The 19,552-nt window shown below is 41.5% G+C and overlaps 1 protein-coding gene across 1 annotated transcript in view; it reads left to right on the top strand.

The window, feature by feature from the left end:
• VAV1 (vav guanine nucleotide exchange factor 1) overlaps positions 1–19,552 on the top strand; it is a 92,474-nt gene that overhangs the window by 56,479 nt on the left and 16,443 nt on the right. Inside the window, exons 11-20 of the mRNA XM_032212410.1 lie at positions 1,315–1,383; positions 2,788–2,874; positions 4,156–4,241; positions 7,614–7,746; positions 8,229–8,338; positions 10,060–10,161; positions 10,917–11,014; positions 13,458–13,483; positions 14,191–14,236; positions 16,000–16,136. Of these exons, the coding sequence (XP_032068301.1) occupies positions 1,315–1,383; positions 2,788–2,874; positions 4,156–4,241; positions 7,614–7,746; positions 8,229–8,338; positions 10,060–10,161; positions 10,917–11,014; positions 13,458–13,483; positions 14,191–14,236; positions 16,000–16,136 (894 nt within the window). The remainder of the gene's footprint in view (positions 1–1,314; positions 1,384–2,787; positions 2,875–4,155; positions 4,242–7,613; positions 7,747–8,228; positions 8,339–10,059; positions 10,162–10,916; positions 11,015–13,457; positions 13,484–14,190; positions 14,237–15,999; positions 16,137–19,552) is intronic.

The following is a 19,552-nucleotide window of genomic DNA, read 5'->3' as shown; positions in this document are numbered from 1 at the left end:
TTTTACAGTCAAAAAAACCCATCTCAGTTTCCATATCTTAAGGACTATTCAAACGAGAGATATAAACGAGACGGGGGAAAAATGGATTGACTATATTCAAAATAAATATGGGTCTAGGAAATTTCAGATAGCTTATGATTAAGATCAGGAATGATACAAATTGCTTATAGTTAGCCTAGCAAGGAGGAGCTAAGCTCAATTCAAAGACGTTATTAATTTTCTACTTTCTCTTTAAGGATATTTTAAACTGTTTTTGTTAAAGATTTATACCTTGTATTGGTTCTGGGAAGTCATGGGGGGGGGTTGGGGGGGAGGGGGGAAGTATACTAGGTTGGAGGAGGGTTGTTGGATTTTAAGGTAATATGATTGCACATGTATACTGTCTTCTCTTATTTTTTTCTTTAAAACTAAGATATGTTAAGTATATTGATATGGAAGCATAAATACCATCAACACAAAATGGAGTTTGCTCAGAAGCTGAAATACACCAATTGAATGAGAGGAAGAATGGGAAGCAGAGGAGAGAAGAAAGATAGGAAGAGAGGGACAGGAGAGAGGGTAAGGGGGGGAAGATGAGGAGGATAAGGAGGAGTGGAATGAAGAGAGAGGAGAAGGAGAAAAGAAGGGGAAGTAGAGTAGAAAAGGATGATGGAGTGAAGAAAGGAGGTAGGAGAGAGGTAGAAGAAAGAGGTGTATTGAGAGCAGAAGAGCTAATAATGGGTTTTTATCTTTTTGGATTATTTTTCTTTAAAACTAGGATATGTTAAGTATATTGATATGGAAGCGGAAATACACCAATGAGAGGAAGAGTGGGAAACAGAAGGGAGAAGAAAGATAGGAAGAGAGGGATAGGAGAGAGGGCAAGGGGGGAAGATGAGGAGGATAAGGAGGAGTGGAATGAAGAGAGAGGAGAAGGAGAAAAGACGGGGAAGTAAAGTAGAAAAGGATGATGGAGGGAAGAAAGGAGGTAGAGAGGGGGAGGAGTGAGGCAGAAGAAAGTGTTGGATAAGTTATAAATATGGTGTATGGAGAGCAGAAGAGCCAATAACTGGTTTTTTTCTGGTAGTTGATGGCAAGATGAATTGATGTAATTACTTAATAATACAACATGATATTGGCTATGTAATAGTATACATGTGATTATATGTTATGAAAATACAAAATAAAATAAAAAATTATGCAAAAAAAACACCCCATTTTAGTTTCAACTGTCAGTGGAGATGCGCCTCATGAATATCAGAGAGCACGCAATAACTATTTTATCATATATTCGTAAAGTCTGTTAACTCCTGTTTGTTTCCTTCTTTCTTCCAGGAGCTGACCAAATACACCCTCGACCCAACTGAAAAGGAAAACTTGAGACAAGCGCTTGATGCCATGCGGGTAAGAGAAATATCTGCAGCTTTTCTGGGTGTAGTTAAAAAGGAGTTTGGGGAATTTGATCTCTTTGATGGCAGCTACTATCAACCTGTAGCTCTATTGGACCCCCCCATAGTCTAAACCAGGGCTAGTCAACCTTTTTATACCTACCGCCCACTTTTGTATCTCTGTTAGTAGTAAAACTTTCTAACCGCCCACCGGTTCCACAGTAATGGTGATTTATAAAGTAGGGAAGTAACTTTATAAAATTTACAAAGCAGAGTTACAGCAAACCCCTACCGCCCACCAGGAAAGCTGGAACGCCCACTAGTGGGTGGTAGGGACCAGGTTGACTACCACTGGTCCAAACCTTTGCAAAACAATATTTGAAGCTCAAAACTGATTGACATTATTTCTATAGTGCAGGATTCTCTCTGAGTCAAATATATTCAGTTCAGCAAAAGGTTGTTTAGGAAATAAGCCATTACATCTTGGATATTTGGGGGGGAAATTTGGATATAAATAATCTTAATTGGAGGTTTTTTTTTAATTTATGACTTTTTTATGTTTGGAAGAAAGTTGCCCAAGACAACCTTAAGTTTTGTGCTTCTATTTTACATGGAAAAACACAATCATTCACTCTGAGGTGAGTTTGGAATGAGGAAACAACTCTAGCTGCCCACGAGAATCCCCTTGAGAGCAAAAGAGTAGCTTTCTGTCTTCACAAACTCTTCAGAGAACTAGTTCAGGAGTTCCCAGAAAAAATAATTTCTACTCCTTCAATTCTTAGACTCAATTCTCTTGAGTCTAACTTTTTATAATATCATTATGCTGGCTAATCTCAGGGCAATTATTTTCAAAAAGGAAACATCTTTAGGCTTCCTTGATACAAAAATATTTGACTGCAAAGAATGTATATGGACAGATCAATAAAATCTTTATAAAGACTATATATACATACATACATACATACATACATACATACATACATACACATACACACACACACCTGATTTAGGCATTAAAATTTGGTTATTATGAGAGAAAGCATTGATTTCTGTTTTACTTTCTATATCTAAGATCTTTTGCCTTAGTACTGATCTAGCTTGATTTTATTCTAAGGTTAAGATGACATCCCTGGAGAAATCAGTGTGGGATGGGGAGGGTTGATGGGAGGGTAATGCTGTTTTTTCAGGAAGAAGAAATAGCAACCCCCCTTGATGTGAAAAGATTTGATTGGGCAAGGAGTGTATGTGGGAATTAAGTACTTACACAAAAGAGACTTATCTTGGTAAATTGAACCAAATGATGAATGGCATGTTTATTAATCATTGTTTAAGCTTATATTTTCTATTGGACAATTATTTCAACTGTTCCTGAATTTTCTGTTACTGAATGAAAACCATTATTAATTAATTATTTCACTAGGATCTGGCTCAATGCGTGAATGAGGTCAAGAGAGATAATGAAACACTGAAACAAATAACTAATTTCCAACTCTCCATAGAGAATTTGGTGAGTGTTGCTGTGAGGGGCTTTGGTGGAATCGAGATCTGAACATTTTCAATTCCTTTTAGATTCATCTTTTTTTATTATTTTTTTATTTTATCAATTTCATATATACATTCACAATTATATAATCTCATAACTGTTATTAATAATATGTATTTATAACAATTTTTCCCTACTGTTGACAATATACTTGAAGATTGCTTTTTTAACATCCTATAGATCCATCTTATCTTACAGTGGTCCTACTTCTTCTTCCCTCCCTCCCTCTTTCCTTCCCTCGTTTCTTCTCTCCTACTCCCCTTCCTTCCCTCCCTCCTTCCCCTTCCCTCCTTCTCTCCTTCCTTCCCTCCTTCCTTCCTTCCCTCCTTTCTTTTCTCCTTCTCTCCTTCCTTTCCCCCTTCCTTTCCTCCTTCCTTCCCCCCTTCCTTCTCTCCTACGTTCCCTCCTTCCTTCCCTCCTTCCTTCCCCCCTTTCTTCTCTCCTTCCTTCCCTCCTTCCTTCCCTCCTTTCTTCTCTCCTTTTGAGATTCATCTTGTACATTAATTACATCCAAACCCAAACTGATGGGGAAGGTCACTGGTCCAAATAGATTATAATTCCACCGTCACCAGCTAGCCCAGCTGTTGAGCATCTTGGTTAGGAATTGTCCCTTTTATAATCCATCACATCAAGAAGTCACCAAGTGGTGGGCTATGTGGGTTCAGTCTAAGAAGGGGAAATCACTAAGAAGGAGAACCCTGAAATAGCACACACCCACAGCCTACTAATACGTTACCTGCTTTGTTCCCCAAATGCTAGTACTCTCGCTATCCAGTATTTTGAAAGTTCCTCCTGTATCCTCAAATTCACCCTGAAGGTTACTGGTGGGAGTCTTTTCTTTCCATATCTTGTCAGATCCATTCACTTATTAATGCTCAGTCTGTGAGCCTCTAATTTGCCTTTGACCCTTCCATCTTCTTCTAGTTCCCTCTTAATTTTTGTTTCAGGCTGTTATGTCTGGCTTAGCTCTTTTCATCTCTGAGGAATGTTAGGAATGGGTAGTTTCAGTCTAACGGGAGTCTGTTCTCCAACCTCTTCCCACCCTCCTCCTACCACTGCCTCCTCGGGTGCTCTTTTCACCAAAACCTGTTCTGCTATTTGGAAAATAAAAACTGAAATCACTCCTGTTTCCCTTTATTAATGTTATTTTTGAAACCAGCCATTGGAAGGAGTTGGCAGTCCCAAGCAACTCCTACAGGTAAAGAGCTTATATCTTGTAAATAAGATTGTTTTCTTTCCTCCTAGTCACAATCCCTGGCTCACTTTGGAAGGCCGAAAATTGATGGAGAGTTGAAGATTATCACTGGGGAGAAGCGCTCCAAATTGGACAGGTGATAGACAGCATGAACATTTTGGTAGCAATATAAATTCATATGTCCCAAAGCCAAATGTATCAGATCCTGTATATTATGGTGTTTGCTAGCTACTGAAAGCAAAAGTAGTGTTTGCAAACATGAAAGCATTTCACTAATTGTTCTGCTTTTGTTGCCAAACCTGAGAGTGTCAGAAGTAAAAGACAAAATTTTGACATAGGGAGCTTCTATGCTATTGATACCCTAGCATCGTGACCCAACAAAAGCGCGCCAACAAAACCACGGTGAGAAAACCGCGACTTTGAAATCGCGCCCATAACACCGCGCCAACAAAACCATGCCCACAAAAGCGTTGGATTTTTTTAATAGAAAGAATGACACTTTTTAAAAATCAAAAGTAAACAGTGCAGTATTTTGTTTCTGCTGCCTATAACACAAACCTATTTAAGTACAGACGATGAACTAGATGGCTTCTTTGCACATATTTCTGGGCAATTGCTTTGCTTCAGTCTTATTGCTTTCTGCTGGGAGAACTAATGGTCAGTTACCTCTTGAGTAATGTTCCTTGTACTCCGTGCAAATCATACTCACTTCTGAACTAGTCTTTTCATGTCCAGGGTGCAAAAATCTGTCTCTAAATGACAGTAAAAAGTTTTTATTTTGCATTTCCTTTCTGACATCTAATGATTTTTGCAGCCCAGGTATGGTAGCCCTATTCTAATCAGAACAAGATTGGATTATTGTACTTGCTATCATATTTGAAAATTAGTGTTGGGGGGGGGGGAGCTTGTATATTTTTAAAATACTTACAGCAAAATAGGACTTGCAGTGGAAATGCCCACTTTAAATAGGGAACCAAACAGTTTGGGAACGCCGAAGGGTCCACCCGCCCGCCCGCGTTTCTTACCCGGTTTTGACGAGTTCTGCGCTTCCACGCATGCGCAGGACGCATACAGCGCCTGCGCGATCCTCCAGGAGCAGCTGGAGCATCGCACAGACACTAGTATGCATGCGTGCACTGCGCGCGTGCACGAGGACGCCGAACCGGTTGGAACGGGGCGAGAAACCCACCCCTGAGATAGATGCAACAAAATACCCTTCGTTGGCATGCACTGGGCTCCTAGCCAAAAGAATGCAAAAGAGACCCAGACTAGATAAGGTTATGGGTTATGTACCTCAGAACTCTTACACAGGAATGATAAAGAAAGGAATATATCTGCACTGGCTCCCCATTGGTCTCCGGACGCGCTTCAAGGTGCTAGTCGTTACTTTTAAAGCCCTACATGGTTTAGGACCTGGATACTTGAGAGACCGCCTCCTGCCATTTACCTCCCAACGACCAACAAGATCGCACAGGTTGGGCCTCCTCTGGGTGCCGTCAACCGGACAATGCTGGCTGGCGGCCCCCCCCCCCCCGGGGGAGGGCCTTCTCTGTAGCTGCACCGGCCCTGTGGAATGATCTACCCATAGAGATCCGGACCCTTTCCACTCTCTTGGCCTTCCGTAAAGCCGTCAAGACCAGGCTGTTCCGGCAGGCCTGGGGCTGTTGATTGATATCCAGCCCCACTTAGATGGAATGGATGATGTGGAATTTTAATATTGTATTTTTATTTTTTATTTCTATTTTTTAAATTTTAAATGTTTCTTTTGTCTTGTTGTGAGCCGCCCAGAGTCCCAATGGGATTGGGCAGCATACAAATTTTATTAAACTTGGAAACTTTACAGCCGCAATGTAACACGGAATGTAAGTTGTAACATCTGATGGTATTGTAGGATGACTTTATAACGGCTACCTACCTACAATCTTCTCTACTAAAAGGATTTTAGCCCACCCTAATTACAGTTAGCATGGACCACAATGCGTGGAATTTATTGTGCCCATATATTGCACCTTTTCACACCAGACAATAGTTTTGTATCTGTTATCTATGTCTTTTCTCTGGAGGGTAAGCAGATAGCTCTGTTTTGTCTGCTCATTCATACTTCTGTGACTTTCTTCATGCTTATCCAATGTACAAGATCATCTTCCACAACAATTTGCTTCTTTTTCATAGCAAGGAACATCTGCTGCCTTTGCCTAATAATAGGTCTAGCCTTGGCTTATACTTGCCATTATAATTACTCTCTGTACTGATAGCATTTTTTTTTTTGAGGAAAGGAGGGGCGAATGCCCGCTCCTTCAAGCACCCACATCTGCTTTCATTCATGTGCTCTACATGGGGCTGCCCTTGAAGAGTATTTGGCGACTTCAGCTAGTCCAGAATGCGGCCGCGCGAGCGATTGTGGGTGCACCTCGCTTCACCCACATAACACCTATCCTCCGCGAGCTGCACTGGCTACCTGTTGATCTCCGGGTGCGCTTCAAGGTGCTACTTGTCACCCATAAAGCCCTACATGGTAGTGGATCTGGGTACTTGAGAGACCGCCTACTGCCAATTACCTCCACGCGACCTATTAGATCTCATCGATTAGGCCTCCTCCGAGTTCCATCTGCCGGTCAATGCCGACTGGCAACTACACGGAGGAGAGCCTTCTCGGTGGCAGCTCCGACCCTGTGGAACGATCTCCCCATGGAGATTCGTACCCTCACCACCCTCCAGACCTTCCGCACAGCCCTCAGAATCTGGCTATCCCGTCAGGCCTGGGGCTAAGACTGTAACCCACCCGAATGGTATGAATGTTGTGTCTTTAATTATGTATTGTCTTATATGTTAAAAGTTTGTCTCCCCCTCCCCTTTGGGTTGTGAGCCGCCCTGAGTCCCCCCAGGGAAAAAGGCGGCATATAAATAAACTTCTACAATCTACAATCTACAATGAGTAGTTGTCTGTTGCTTTCCAATATTCTTTGTCAAGTAGCATCATGGGTCTAATCAATTATGAGTTGATGCGGGAAGGGCCAGAAGTTGCTGTCATCACTGAGGATGCTCTTAGCTTCTATGTGCACCAGGGACGTGCAGTCAGGGGAGGCAGAGCCTCACCACCGTCATCATGAAAAGAAAAATAATATAAAAGGAAAAAGGCTGAGCTAGTTGCTGCCAGAGTCACAGTGGATGACTCTGCTTAGTTCTTAACTGTTTAAAAAAGCCTCTAAAAAGCGCCCTCTACAGGAGGAGGCGGGAGAACCACGTGCCTCATTTAGTCTAACTTTATGATCACTCGAGCAGAGTTAAGCAAGGGTTAAAAGCCGAAAGATTCCTTATGTAGATGAGGCACCTGGTTCTCTTGCCTCCTCCACAATATTTACATTGTGCACGCATCACAAGAGAATATTGAGCAAATCAACATTGTTTGATGACTACCTTTGTTATCCAGACAGGTCTGTTTCAGCGTTGTATTTGTTTATAAAATACCTTTCTTGCCGAACTTTCTCAAGTTAACCATCTCTTGTAGATATGGTTTCCTCCTGGATAAAGCTCTGCTAATCTGCAAGCGAAAAGGGGATTCGTATGAAATGAAGATATTTGTTGATCTCTGCAACTACCAGGTCCGAGATGATTCTTCTGCAGAAAAAGACAACAAGAAGGTAAAGTCTGAATACATCCTATATGGGGAAAACCTGGGAAAGGAAAGGCAATCATGGATTCTACTTTGCTCTAGAATTAGAACTAAAATTTATTTTAGCCCAATAGGACAATAGCAATAGCAGTTAGACTTATATACCGCTTCGTAGGGCTTTCAGCCCTCTCTAAGCGGTTTACAGAGTCGGCATATCGCCCCCACAGTCTGGGTCCGCATTTCACCCACTTCGGAAAGATGGAAGGCTGAGTGAACCTTGAGCCGGTGAGATTTGAACCGCCGAGCTGCAGAACTAGCAGTCAGCTGAAGTTGCTGCAGTACTGCACCCTAACCACTGCGCCACCTCGGCTCTTTTTGACAATGCTGTGCTTCCTTTTTAACCCATTGTACTATGTTCCTTCCAAAGGAGATTAATAGGGAGAAAAGGATCTGGGATTAAAGTGCCCCAGACTTTGCCTTAATAAATTATTTTGCATTTTTTGTTATCAGTGGACTCATATGTTCGTTCTAATTGAGCTTAATGGATTCTCGGGCTATGAACTATACTTCAAGACGAGAGAGCTGAAAAAGAAGTGGATGGAACAATTTGAAATGGCTCTGTAAGTTTCTTCTATTCCTCTAACCTTGGCATGATGACCTTTATCCAGTCCTGCGCTTTGGACCAATTTCAGCATGGTTCCACCACAAAACCGCGCTCGACTAAACCGCATCCGACTAAACTGCGTCGCTGACGTCATCAAAAGGGCAACAACAGCGCGGAGACAGAAGCACGCTGTAAACCCTAAACCTAAAATTAACCCCTAAACCTAAACCTAACCCCCTAAACCTAATCCTAAACCTAACCCTAAACCTAACCCTAAACCTAACCCTTAACCTAACCCTAAACCTAACCCTAAACCTAACCCTTAACCTAACCCTAAACCTCATCCTAACCCTAAACCTAACCCTAAACCTTAACTTAACCCTAAACCTAACCCTAACCCTTAACCTAACCCTAAACCTAACCCTAACCCTTAACCTAACCCTAAACCTAACCCTTAACCTAACCCTAAACCTAACCCTAAACCTAACCCTTAACCTAACCCTAAACCTCATCCTAACCCTAAACCTAACCCTAAACCTTAACCTAACCCTAACCCTAACCCTAACCCTAACCTAACCCTAACCCTAACCCTAACCCTTAACCTAACCCTAAACCTAACCCTAAACCTAACCCTTAACCTAACCCTAAACCTCATCCTAACCCTAAACCTAACCCTAACCCTTAACCTAACCCTAAACCTAACCCTTAACCTAACCCTAAACCTAACCCTAAACCTAACCCTTAACCTAACCCTAAACCTCATCCTAACCCTAAACCTAACCCTAAACCTTAACCCTAACCCTAACCCTAACCCTAACCCTAACCTTTAACCTAACCCTAACCCTAACCCTTAACCTAACCCTAAACCTAACCCTAAACCTAACCCTAAACCTAACCCTAAACCTAACCCTTAACCTAACTCTAAACCTAACCCTAAACCTAGCCCTTAACCTAACCCTAAACCTAATCCTAACCCTAAACCTAACCCTAACCCTTAACCTAACCCTAAAACTAACCCTAAACCTAACCCTTACCTTAAGTTGAATCGGCTTGCTTTCAAAGCGCTATTTAAAGCGCCCTTCTTTCTCCGCACTCGCTGTTGTCGCCCTGTTGATGACGTCAGCGACGCGGTTTAATGGGGCGGGGCTTAGTCGAGCGCGGTTTTGACGGGTCACGTTTCAGCATGATGGATCCATTCTGGATTTCACAGGGCACATTAAAGGGAAAGGAGGGAGGGAGGGAGGGCTTGATTAATCAGAAGGCCTCTACAGAAATTAGATAGTTGAAGTCATTAAACATGTGTTTACTGTTAGCTAATTAACAAAAACCATAACATTTCTCCCATTTCATTGTTTCATGAAGTTCAGGAAATTCAGAGAGTTCTTTTTGACAAAGCAAGATGAGAAATAGGATTCAGAAAATAATATGAGAGATTGTGAACAATTTCTATTAAGAATCTTTGTTTATTCGTTCTTAATTTTTCACAAGCTGGTCTGTACTTCTTTTGCTTTCTCTTAAAATGAAATCATAGGAATGTTTCAGAGAATATCATGGTTTTTTTTACCAGCTGGAGTATAGAAAATCAAAGTGAACTATTCAGGAACAAAAAGAGAAAATTAATTCAAGAGGGCCAAACAATAGATACATTGCTTTCCTAATCCCTTTTACAAAACAGAAGACCTAGCAAGCAGAAGTATTGCATTTGGCTAAGCACCTTCTTCTTATACCCTGATACAGCTCCAATATCTATCCTGAAAATGCCAAGGCTAATAGACATGAATTCTACATGTATTCATTTGAAGATACCACCTCTTGCAAAGCCTGCCAGATGCTGCTGAGGTATGTATGCTATGCCATATACTTCTATCCCTGTTTGAATAAATTCTAAATATTTAATAACACAGCTGCCAATTTTATACTTGGAAGCGGACAGCCTTGTAAAATAACTAGGACATATTCCACGCGAGGGCCGGATTTAGATGAAAAGAGGCTCTAGGCTATTCCACTTATGAGGCCCTTTCACCTCCCATTTTTAAGTTTGTAAATTGCATGAGAGACAATAAAATACATCATTACTGTGATATATGTCAATATATATCAATATATATAGGTGGCCTCCCAACGGAGGGCGGCTCTGCTCTGCGGCAAAGGCAGCAAGGCCAGCCGCCTCCCCTGCTGCGCTCAGCTGCCCGGCTCGGCCCCCTCGCCCTCACCTGCCTGGCCGCTGGTGGGCTCCGCGTCAACGGGGCGTCTACTGGGAGTGGCCGCGCCTCTCGCCTGACCGCCGGTGCCGGGAACGTAGGCGGGCTCCCCAACTGCCGCGGCGCTGGAACGATCTTAATCAATACATTTTTATGTTTGTTTATTAGTCATATGCGTAGAATTTCTCCTTATTTTCGGTTCAGTGTTTTAGTGTTCACTGTTTTTAGAATAGTGTAATTTTAATTTTGCTAACAATTTGAATGTAGGCCCCTCTTGATCTTGAGGCCCTAGGCTGAAGCCTACTTAGCCTATAGGAAAATCCGGCCCTGATTCCACGTAATCCTGAAAAGTCAAATATGTGGACTTACTCTCCGTACTCTATCTGCTCACAGAGGAACCTTCTACCAGGGCTATCGGTGTAGCAAATGCAAGTCGCCTGCTCATAAGGAATGTCTCGGCCGGGTGTCACCATGTGGAAAGTCCAGTTCAGGTAAGTTTCTAGTAGCCAAATCCTTGTCCTTGCTTGTATATTGCATAACAACGTGCCATATCAATCTGGCAATTCCCAGTGTTCTTGCCCTCTGTTGCAGGAGTCTAATTTATTGAACAAGGTGCTATGAGCTGTACAGGAAGGCCACAGGCCAGGCCAATGTTTTATGGCAACAGTTCTTCTTCCTGACTCAGGGCATCAAATCAGTAGTTGGGAAGTCCCTAAAGGGGCTATGATATTACACAGGAATGGGGAAATCCTGTGCTCCTGTGTCTCAGCCTTTGGAAGCTGGGCTTCATTTGGGACAAAAGCAATAGCAGTTAGACTTATATACCGCTTCATAGGGCTTTCAGCCCTCTCTAAGCGGTTTACAGAGTCAGCATATCGCCCCCACAGTCAGGGTCCTCATTTCACCCACCTCGGAAGGATGGAAGGCTGAGTCAACCTTGAGCCGGTGAGATTTGAACAGCCGAACTGCAGATCACAGTCAGCTGAAGTGGCCTGCAGTACTGCACTCTACCCACTGCGCCACCTCGGCTCCTCGGGACAATATGCCCTCTACATATTTGGGGCTATAAATGGTTGGACAATTTTAATCCCAATGTCTTGAGGTAACAGGGAAACAATTTGATGGAAATAATTTTATAAAATAGTTATTTGAGGGTGGTGGGGGTTACTTATAAAATACTTTGCCATAGTGAATGTGATCAGTTGCAAGTATTTGTGTAGAAATCATCAATGTTGAGGTTGCTTCTGTTACTATGTTTTGAAAAGGCAAGGAAATAGCTGGATGTGGGAAGGTACATGAAGGAATTTCATCATCATCATCCTCCCCACCCCACCCCAAAATTGGATTGCCATTTGTTGGGAATAGCAATAGCAATAGCAGTTAGACTTATATACCGCTTCATAGGGCTTTCAGCCCTCTCTAAGCGGTTTACAGAGTCAGCATATCGCCCCCACAGTCTGGGTCCTCATTTCACCCACCTCGGAAGGATGGAAGGCTGAGTCAACCTTTGAGCCGGTGAGATTAGAACCGCTGAACTGCAGATAACAATCAGCTGAAGTGGCTGCAGTACTGCACTCTAACCACTGCGCCACCTCGGCTCTTGGCATAAATGGCATAAAGTTTCCTACTTGAGCAGGTAGTTGGACTAGAAAACCTCCAAGGTCCCTTCCAATCCTATTATTCTATGCTCTCATTATAGGGATTAGGAAAGAGTTGAAATGTTTTTTTTTTCCCCTGCTGAGCAAATATACACTATAAGATGATGTGAAACTTGAGTGTCTCCCTTCTGCCTTTAGAGTATATACCACTTCTGATATAGCATGTAACTGCTTAATTTCCTTCTTCCTTCCCTTCTTTTTTTTTATTGAAAATTTTAAAAAAAAGCTTTTACAAATATTTACCTCCCCTCCCTCACTCTCCCCACCCGAACCCATCTCCCCCCCAACCTCCCCCCCCCCGACTTCCCAGAGCAAATACAGGGTATAAATCTTTAACAATCATATTCTAAAATAAACCAAAAGAAACTTACATGTGTGCTTTAACTCCTCTTTGGTTAAGGTAATTCTAAACAAGTTATGTCATTCCTTGCTTTTTCAATCATAAGCTATCTGGACTTTTCCGTATTTATTTTGAATATAATCAATCCATCTTCTCTACTCCAGTTTATATTTCTCATCTGAATGGTCCTTAAGATACGCTGATATTTTAGCCATCTCTGCTAAGTTTATTACTTTTAATGTCCATTCTTGAATAGTAGGCAAATCTTCCTTCTTCCAGTATTGTGCCACCAACAGTCTTGCTGCCGTTGTTAGGTTCAAATTCAAATTAGTCTCTATAACCGTACAATCAGTAGCTATACCTAACAAGAATAACTGAGGGGTAAACTTTTATCCTCTTTTTAAGAATATTTTGCATAATCCACCATATTTTTATCCAAAATGCTTTAACCTTTTTACAAGTCCACCATATATGGTAATATGTAGCATCGAGACAATCACATCTCCAGCATTTAGGTTGTAAATTCGGATACATGGAAACCAATTTTTTAGGATCCAAGTGCCATCTATAAAACATCTTGTAAAAATTCTCTCTCAAATTTTGGGCTTGCGTAAATTTTACATTTCTTACCCATATCTTTTCCCATGTACCCATCGTTATTGGTTCTTCAAAATTTTGTGCCCACTTTATCATACAGTCTTTAACTAATTCTGTTTCAGAATCCATTTCTATTAGGACGTTATATAACCTTTTTATATGCATTTGACTTTGATCCCTAATTTGTTTTAATAGATTTTCCTCGTCTTGCGTAATACCAATTTTCTTCCTTCCCTTCTTCACTGCTGGTGGCTCATCAGCTCTGTTCCATCATATTAATTGCAAGATTTAATATTCCCTGTAACAATTGTAATACTGTTTTTTTTTTTATGTTTAAAGGTGACTCCGGATTTACTGCAAAAAAGGTAAAAAAAAGAATGTTTAAGTTTAAATTTGTGTCAAGTTTTAAAAAATTGGGAAATTAATGTTGAATTCAGGGTGGAAGGACAGATGGGCCTGGTTTACACATTAGCTGTTATGGCAGATTGTGGCTTAGCACAGTGTGTTAATCAGATCACTAGTGTTGATTTGGCAAACCATGAAATAATATTTTTTTTTAAAAAAAACACTAGTTGAAGACAATATAATAAATTGGCCATTTTCACCAGCAACTTCATCACTGCATTTCTAAAGATGTGTAAGAAAAGCACTTGCTGGATTGGAAGGCAGGCTGACACAATACATGTTTTATCAACCTTAAAATGATAAAAGGATGATGGGATTTGATATAATGGCATTATTTTTGTAATGACTGGGAGAGGAGTTCAACTTGTCCCATAGCTGCATCTTCCACTTTCATTCTGGAAAGGACACGAACCCTTATTTACAGTTTCTATGACAGAGATTTGCCTTCATTCTATCTGTAGACTCTTCCTCTGTATGAGTAGTTTTAAATATTACATGTCACCAGGCAAGAATAGAGAAGAAGAAAGGCCAAATTACCAAATGACTGTAACTTAAAATGTGTACATTATGCAAAGTTAATGAATCACATAGAAGCAACCTCCAAGTAGGGCATTTTTCTAGATTTGTGACTTCGTTTTTACTGTATTTTTCTGTATTTTTGGTGCAGAATAAATCCAACAGACACACGATGGAAAGAGACAAAACAGATCTAGGTAAGTTATCGTTTTTATCCTGGCAGTTAGTTCACAGGATGATAGTGAAGAACACAGAAGAGTGATAATGGGGGTCATAACTGATGGAAATTCCTAAGGAAAATTAGATAAAATCGGACCATACAGAAGACATGATACATAGATCTGTTAGGTTCAGCTCAGAAATCATTAAGAGCAATTCCAGTGAGATTCTCCTCCCCTATCCTTTGTTTCATCTTTGGTTTTTCCATTATTAAAAGACAGAAAGGTTCTTGTTGTGTCATTTGTATTCCATCCCATTGAGGGCATTCTTTTTATTTTGCTGCTTCAGACCAGCAAGTAAGAACTGGTGGGGGCCACAAAATTAGCAAATCAATAGAAAATGAGGACCTTAAAGGGCTTTGGAACTTTAGAATTCAAACAGAGAAGCACTTGTGACATAACACCCCAGACTTATTAATTGTCCATAAGAAAGACAAAAAAAAATTGTAGAGTGAAACACTGCAGTACCTGGAGACAGCAGAATAGAAGAGAAAAGAACAAGAAAAGATAAGAAATTTCAGACCTGCAAATAGTAGTAGAATGAACATGGCAAAAAAGGCAAATATAGTATCAGTATAATAGAGATCTTGGGCGCAATTTCAAAATATCTGGAGCACCATTTGAACACCATCAACGTTGACAAAATTGCCAACAGTCAGTTGCAAAAGCCAACTCTATTGGGAACAGCTCACATCCTGTGGTGAACCTTTAACACCATCAAACAGCATCTGTGTCAGCACTCCTTCATTGGATAATCAGGAAAGAAAACCACAAGACTCCATTGATAGAAATCAAGTGTACTTTTACTAATTATAAATGAACAGAAGCGAAGCAAAGCGAAGTCTAATTATTTAGGCGCGAAAGCGAATAATATATTGTATAATTCATTCCCCTCCCCTTGGCATCCCAGTTACAGTCCAATCATAATTCTCCCAAGTGTCAGGTGTGAGATAACTTCGAAAGGCATCACCAGGATGGAATGCCGGTGCCGTTGGCCTTGGCGGGAAACCTCCTCCGCATGCGCAGTAAGGTGGACAGTTCAAACTCCAGAATCTTCCTCCAGCACAACAGATAGTCCCTCCCCCAAATACCATGCCCCCCCTCCCCGTTTCAATGGCAGCCGAAGCAGCAGCAAAGCAGAGGCTGACAATCTCCCTATCCCAAGTCCTTGGGAGGACTTATAGCAATAGCAATAGCAGTTAGACTTATATACCGCTTCATAGGGCTTTCAGCCCTCTCTAAGCGGTTTACAGAGTCAGCATATCGCCCCCACAGTCTGGGTCCTCATTTCACCCACCTCGGAAGGATGGAAGGCTGAGTCAACCTTGAGCCAGTGAGATTAGAACCGCTGAACTGCAGATAACAGTCAGCTGAAGTGGCCTGCAGTACTGCACCCTAACCACTGCGCCACCTCGGCTCTAGACTTGATAAATGGATAAAAATGCTAAATCCAGTCTAAACAATCAACTGATTTGCAACCAACCGAAATAATAATAGAATTATATGCTGTCCAAATCCTACAGACTCTGTATAAAGAGATTACAAAAAAAACCTTGATGTCAGGAAAGAATGACCCAGTTACTCTATTATTTGAACACAGCCAATAATTGTAATATTTTCATTGCCTACTTGTTCTTTTTAATTATTTGAAAAGACCCACGTGTATGGAATGTGCAAAAAAAAATGAGAAATTGGTTTGTTTCAGATACAATTCAACTGTGATTATTTTTTTCACTCTTCAGGGTTGCCCAAAGTGGAAGTCTGCATGGAGTATTACAGTGTCCCTCCTCCACCAGTAGCATTTGGTCCACCTCTGAGGCTGAGCGTAGGGGACATTGTGGAACTGATCAAAGCTGACGCAGAGCAACTGTGGTGGCAGGTAAATGTCATTCCCAGGATTGTCCAAGGGCAGCCTAGGAGTTACACCTGCAGGCGATACAGGTGAAACTAAGATGGCCCTACAGAGGCATATCTTTTACATAAAATTGCCCCTGAAAGAAGTACGTAAATTGGTTTAACCCAAATTGTTTTAGCTGACATATCTACTTTAAATTAAACTGGAGGGGTACCTCATCTTAAATACAGTACTGAATTATTTGCTTTTTAAGATTCACTTTGCCTATTATAAAAGGCATCTTGAATATTTAAAATCATGTCTAAAATACAAATGCCAAAAGGAACACCAGGAAGGAAAGTGTCTATTATAGTGATTTGACAGCAACTGTTTTCACCCAAATTAGCTTAGGGATTCTTTTTCCTAGTTGCACAAGTATTCATTCCTTCAGTCTTGATTCCATAGAAGGAAATAGGCCAATATAAATTGCATTGTTCTCATGGCCAAGTCTTGTTCATCTTCAGGAAGAAGAAGACCAATGTGCTGTCCTTACAGCAGTGGTGGGATTCAAATAATTCAACAATCGGTTCTCTGCCCTAATGACCAGCAGGGTAGGTGAGCCTTGGTAGTCATGTTAATGGGTGGGCATGGCCAACTCAACATCACTCATGTTGATGGGCGCTTCACCTTAGCTGTTAGAATGTAATCAGGGTTAACCGGAGAGGCAGTTTCTGTTAAGCAGGGCAATAAAGATCAGGCTAGAAACAACACCAGAATGTTTCCTTCCTGCCTTCCTTACAGGATTAGCCCTGTAAAGTGGAAAAAAACAAAAGGAGATTTCTTCCAACAACCGGTTCTCCGAACTGCTTAGAAAGTTACCAGCCGGTTCTCCCGAATAGGTGCGAACCGGCTGAATCCCACCACTGCCTTACAGATTAAATGTTGGACATGTTTAGGAAAGCAATTGGAGGATTCTCTTAGTTTTGTTTCCTTCCCATTGTTTCCCTTCCCATTCCTTCCCACTGCCAGTAGAACAAACATCAACATTAATGTGAAGTAAGGCTAGGATTTCGGAGGAGATGAGATTACGTTTTGCATATTCTGATTCTTGTTCTCATGAATGCACCGAAAGGAAGGGCAACTATTAGCTGATGGTCGTCTCATTTTGGTATTAAAGGACACAGGATGCGGGAAGAGCAGAATTGTGGAATAACACTAATGTGGAGAAGTACTCCATAAAATATATTAACATATATTAACGAGTTGCAAGGTGATGTGGGAAGGAGATCTCCTACTGCATCGAGCAATGCTTTCCTATATTTGTTAACCATTTTTAATATGACAAATCTATGGTTTTTTTTAAAAAAAGACATTTTTGAGGTGGGGAATAATTTAGAAATAAACTGGGTCAATTGCAACAGGATGAAAAGTCATTCTCCACAAGTATTAGTTCTGTGTCTTTTATTTGCATGGCACACATGCATGCCTCTTTTCTTTCTTCGCGCCAAACTGAACATTTAAAACAGGGGCATCCTCAAACCCAAAGGTCTCTGCATTTAAAGGCACCTCCTTTAATTCTAAAAGAGGCTTCAAGGTTATATCTTGGAGATGGGAGGAGAATTGGGTGTTTTTTTTCCCTGAGCTTTAAAGGAAAAGTCTCGGTATTCAAACAGATTGGCGTTTAGGGAAAAGTAGGAGGGTTAATGTTGCAGAACTGATCAGTTTTGTCCTCTCTAGTTAATTTTACAAGAAACTCTTTCTTTCAGTATGTCTTGGATGATAGGGGCAAGGAAGGCAGCTCTTGAGAGGCTTGTGTTAGCCCAACTGAAAAAGAGGGCTGCAAATGGGGTGGGGGAAAGGGCTTTGGAAAGCCCTATCATGCATTATGCAGCATTTTCTGGTCTCCTATCAGTCCAATTCAAGAGCCAATGGGAGTTAGGTAGTGTATCAGCAGCAGCAGCATCAACAAAGCATCGTAAATTGCCCTTTCCATTTTTATACTATTTATCTTTAATTCTCATTTTTATATTTTTTTTTATTTTTACATCTGTTGTCTTAATTTGCGGGTTGTACGCTCCCCAAAGTTGCTTTTTGGTGAGATACATATTCTACAAATTTGATTAAGAAAATAAAAAAAACATTCAGCCACATTTATGCTGGAAGAAAAGGGGAAAAAAACATTACTTTAAAAATGAAACATCTTCTAGGGCAGTGTTTCTCAACCTTGGCGACTTTAAGTCCTGTGGACTTCAACTCCCAGAATTCCCCAGCCAGCTATACTGGCTGGGGGATTCTGGGAGTTGAAGTCCACAGGACTTAAAGTCGCCAAGGTTGAGAAACACTGTTCTAGGGGCTCAGTAAAATTGTGTGTTGGGCTCGGGATGAGAAGACGGTAACATCATGAGGATAGGACCCGTCACAGTACTTTGTGACACACTTTGTGCCCTGGTCAAGATGAGCTCTTAGAGAAAGCTGCCTGAAGGAGAGTAAAAATCAAAGAGGAAGTTTCAACCTTCCTTGTTGGTTCTTTCTATCAATCTCCTTCTACATAGTGTCTCTAGATCAGGGGTGTCAAACTGAACATTATCACAGTGGCGTCACGTGACCTATCGGGGGTTCCCCTTCGCTAAACCGGGCATGGGCATGGCCAGCATGTGACACATCCAGCCAGATGTGGCCAGGAGTTTGACAGTCATGCTCTAGATGTATTCTATTATAATTTAGGCAATCAAACTGGCTGGAGATGGTGGAAAATTTTGATTTTCGGTTCTGCGCATGTGCAGAACAATCTTAATTGCAAAAATGTACCGTATTTTTCGAAGTATAAGACACAGCAAGGTTTTGAAGAGGCAAATAAAAAAAGAGTTTTTGCACTCTGCATACCTCCCCAAAACAGCCTGTTTTTCGTGAAAACAGGCACGTTTCTTCCAGTGCCGGATTTAGATGAAAAGAGGCCCTAGGCTATTCCACTTATGAGGCCCTTTCATCTCCCATTTTTAAGTTTGTAAATTGCATGAGACACAATAAAATACATCATTACTGTGATATATATCAATATATATAGCTGGCCTCCCGACGGAGGGCGGCTCTGCTCTGCGGCAAAGGCAGCGAGGCCAGCCGCCTCCCCTGCTGCGCTCAGCTGCCCGGCTCGGCCCCCTCACCCTCACCTGCCTGGCCGCTGGTGGGCTCCGCGTCGATGGGGCGGCTACTGGGAGTGGCCGCGCCTTTCGCCTGACCGCCGGTGCCGGGAACGTGGGCGGGCTCCCCAACTGCCGCGGCGCTGGAGCGATCTTAACCAATACATTTTTTATGTTTGTTTATTAGTCATATGCGTAGAATTTCTCCTTATTTCCGGTTCAGTGTTTTAGTGTTCACTGTTTTTAGAATAGTGTAATTTTAATTTTGCTAACAATTCGAATGTAGGCCCCTCTTGATCTTGAGGCCCTAGGCTGAAGCCTAGT

Source organism: Thamnophis elegans, chromosome 2 (assembly GCF_009769535.1).
Source record: "Thamnophis elegans isolate rThaEle1 chromosome 2, rThaEle1.pri, whole genome shotgun sequence".
In the NCBI taxonomy this organism is placed as follows: Eukaryota; Metazoa; Chordata; class Lepidosauria; order Squamata; family Colubridae; genus Thamnophis; species Thamnophis elegans.
Note: the sequence above shows the minus strand (reverse complement) of the source record. Positions and strands in the feature narration are given on the sequence as shown.